At 62.1% G+C, this 2,871-nt stretch overlaps 1 protein-coding gene across 1 annotated transcript; it reads right to left on the bottom strand.

Annotated features, from left to right (window-relative positions):
* On the bottom strand, nucleotides 1–2,507 carry AMIGO1 (adhesion molecule with Ig like domain 1). The gene is made up of 2 exons (XM_060086280.1): nucleotides 2,296–2,507; nucleotides 1–1,830 (listed from the first exon to the last, which is right to left on the bottom strand). Exon 2 carries the CDS (start codon nucleotides 1,761–1,763, stop codon nucleotides 282–284), a length of 1,482 nt encoding a protein of 493 aa, XP_059942263.1. The 5' UTR covers nucleotides 1,764–1,830; nucleotides 2,296–2,507; the 3' UTR covers nucleotides 1–281.
* Between the last annotated feature and the right edge of the window lie 364 nt (nucleotides 2,508–2,871).

Raw genomic sequence — 2,871 nt, forward strand, 5'->3', positions numbered from 1 at the left:
TACACTCCTCTTCTTCCACCACATTGAGAACTGTCAGGGCTCTGGGTAGGGGTGTAGCATTTGCCTGAGAATTAGCATATCCATATTTGAAAATCATGGCAGCCACACCCTGCTTGGGGTCTTGCCTGTTGTTGTAACCGTGACCAATTCCCGTGACCAATTCCCTTGAGTTCGGGGGGAGCCCACTCCCTTGGGCAGCTAGCCCTCTCTTCCATCCCCTCATATCCTTCAGGGGTGCATTACCTCTCCTGGGGCAGAATCTCCCCACCAACCCATCCTGCTCACACCACAATGGGCGTATCAGAGAAGACCGAGCTGACTGATTCTGGATCTGACATCCTCCGCTGGCCCTTGCCTGTCGCCTCAGGCACCGGCAGGGTGTTGCCTGGCTTGAGCTTGCCGTTCTGACCCTGCCCGGGTCCAGCAGGTTCCAGGAAGGCCACCCGCTGGTCAAAACCATCATCCTTGTCCCCACCAGCCATAGGATCGTGGTTGGGTGTGGTACTAAGCATGGAAGAGCTGAGGCTGTCTCCTTGATGGCTGGAAGGCTTCTCGACACCCCGGCACCAGCAGCGGCAAGGGGTGAGGTACAGGTATATGAGGACCAGGACCACACTGAGGATACAGCCCACGAGGGTGGTATAGGCTGTGTTGAGGGTGTCATGGTGTCCGTGCAAGGTGAAATTGTATACTTTCAACTCCACAGACAGTGTCTCATTGAAAGCCTCCCCCACGGCATAGCAGGTATACACACCCCCATCCTCGACCTGCACCCGCCGGAAATGAAGACTGCCATCCTTGGACACCGTCACTGTGCTGTTGGCCACCTCATCTAGCACCCGTTCATTGCTTGGTGTCACCCACACCTTGGTCATCCCCTGCTGCTTGGTGTCACACTTGATGGTCAAGGTGTCACCCAGGTGGGCCTCCCAGGCACGTTCCTTGTACTCGCTGCAATTGAGGAAACTCAGACTGAAGACATTGTGCAGCTTCTTGGAGCTCATGCAGTACAGGTCCTCCTGAAAGTCCATCACGGAGCTCAGCTGCCGGTATTGCCAGTGGGAAAAGAGCTGGTAGAGCTCACAGTCGCAGTGCAGCGGGTTGTTGTGCAGGTACAGCCCATTCTTGATCCAGGCGGGCAGCTTCTGCAGGTCGGGCAATGGTAAGTTCTTTAGCTTGTTGGAGGAGAGGTCCAGGAGCGTTAGTTTCGGTAGCTTGGCTCCTTCCTTGACCAGTTCCAGAGGGAAGCGGGAGATCTGGTTCTGGCTCAAGTAGAGTTTCTGCAGCTGGACCACGTCGTCGAAGGCGCAGCGGTCAACTGCCATAATGTGGTTATTGTAGAGCAGCAGCACCTCCAGCGCCTGCAGTTCACTGAACAGGAACTCGTCCAGGGTACGCAGCTGGTTGGAGGAGAGGTCCAGGTAGCGCAGGTTGGGTACTGGGGAAAAGGCCTCAGAGGAGATGAAGTTCAGCTGGTTGTGGCTCAGCAGCAGGGAGTGCAGGTGGGTCAGGCGCGTGGGGGTCCACTCGGCCCGCAGGCGGCTCAGGTTGTTGTGGCTGAGGTCCAGGAGCGCCGTGTAGCTGGGCAAGGAGTGGGGCACGTTGGGCAGCTGCTGCTTGGAGCAGCTGAGGATGTTGCTGGCGCACAGGCAGGCGGCTGGACAGCTAACCAAGGGACGGCCAGCTCTGGCCTCCTCAAAGAGGAGCAGGAACAAGGACAGCAGCAGGAGCCAGAGGCCTCGCAGGTCACGCTGGGGTTGCATAGTGTCACTGGGGAGGGGGCGAGGAAGGCCACAAGGGAGATCTGAGAGGAAGTCACCCGGGCATGTTCTGGTGGGGGAAGGAAGGGTCACTTTCACTATAGGCTTAAGAGAAAGAGGATGGGTTTGTGGTCACCGGGTTCTCTGGCGGGAAGGACCGACTCTCCTGTCTTCCCCTCTCCTCCCCCCACCCCCCACCCCGCGGCCAAGAAGAGAAAGGAAGAGATGCTGGGTAGTTCCCAAGCACTGTGCAGGCGGTGGGCTCAAAATACTGGGACTGAGGAGGAGGTGGGCACAAGGGCCTGCTGGGCTGGGGTCACAGGAGCGGAGGACGGGGATCGCTGGGGCGTCAGGGGCTGTTGGGGTTACAGGGGTTGCAGGGCCCGGGTCTGGAGGCGGGGTCAGCAGGGCCTTTGGGGAGGTGCTGAAGGAAGGTTGACCGGGCACAGGCTGGGTAGGGCGAGCCCTAACCGGGCTGAAGGGCCCCGGGGCCTGTCGGGGCGGGCTCCCCCCGCGGAACCTCTGCTCACTGCACCTGCTCGGCGAGGACGTGTCTCAGCCCATGGCGGGTCCGGGAGCTCCGTCGCGGCCTCCTCTGGTGGCGCCTCACCGGCCGGCCTGCCGCGGCGCCCGCCTTTCGCGGGGGCCCGCGCCCGGCAACATCGCCTCCCGGGGTCTTGCCGGGCTCCGCTCCGCTCCCCCCGCGCCGCCGCCTCGACCGCTGCGCCGTCGGAGCCCCCAGACCACGGCCACCGTCTCCGGGTCCGCTGGGCCGGCGTGCAGCAGTGCTGGGAGCGGGAGGCGCCGCGATCCGAACGCTGGGATCGGCGTGGGGGCAGCGAACACCGCGCGCGCGCCCGTCGCCGCCGCCGAGCCTCGGAGCGCGTGCGCGCGGCGGGGGCGGGGCGCACGTGCGTGTGTTTGTGTCGGAACCCGACTGGCGGACGGGCGGTCGTGCGCTGCTCATTCCTTCTCAGAAAGTGTCGGGACCTGGCGAGGAAAAGTGTCGGGAGGGGGGCTCTGGCCCCTTAGTTCCCCAATTACTTCTTCCACCTTCTTCCAGCCCCTTCACCCCCCCACCCTTCTATCTACCAAAACCGCTCTCAGGAAA

The sequence above is a fragment of the Mesoplodon densirostris genome, chromosome 2 (assembly GCF_025265405.1).
Source record: "Mesoplodon densirostris isolate mMesDen1 chromosome 2, mMesDen1 primary haplotype, whole genome shotgun sequence".
NCBI classification, from domain to species: Eukaryota; Metazoa; Chordata; class Mammalia; order Artiodactyla; family Ziphiidae; genus Mesoplodon; species Mesoplodon densirostris.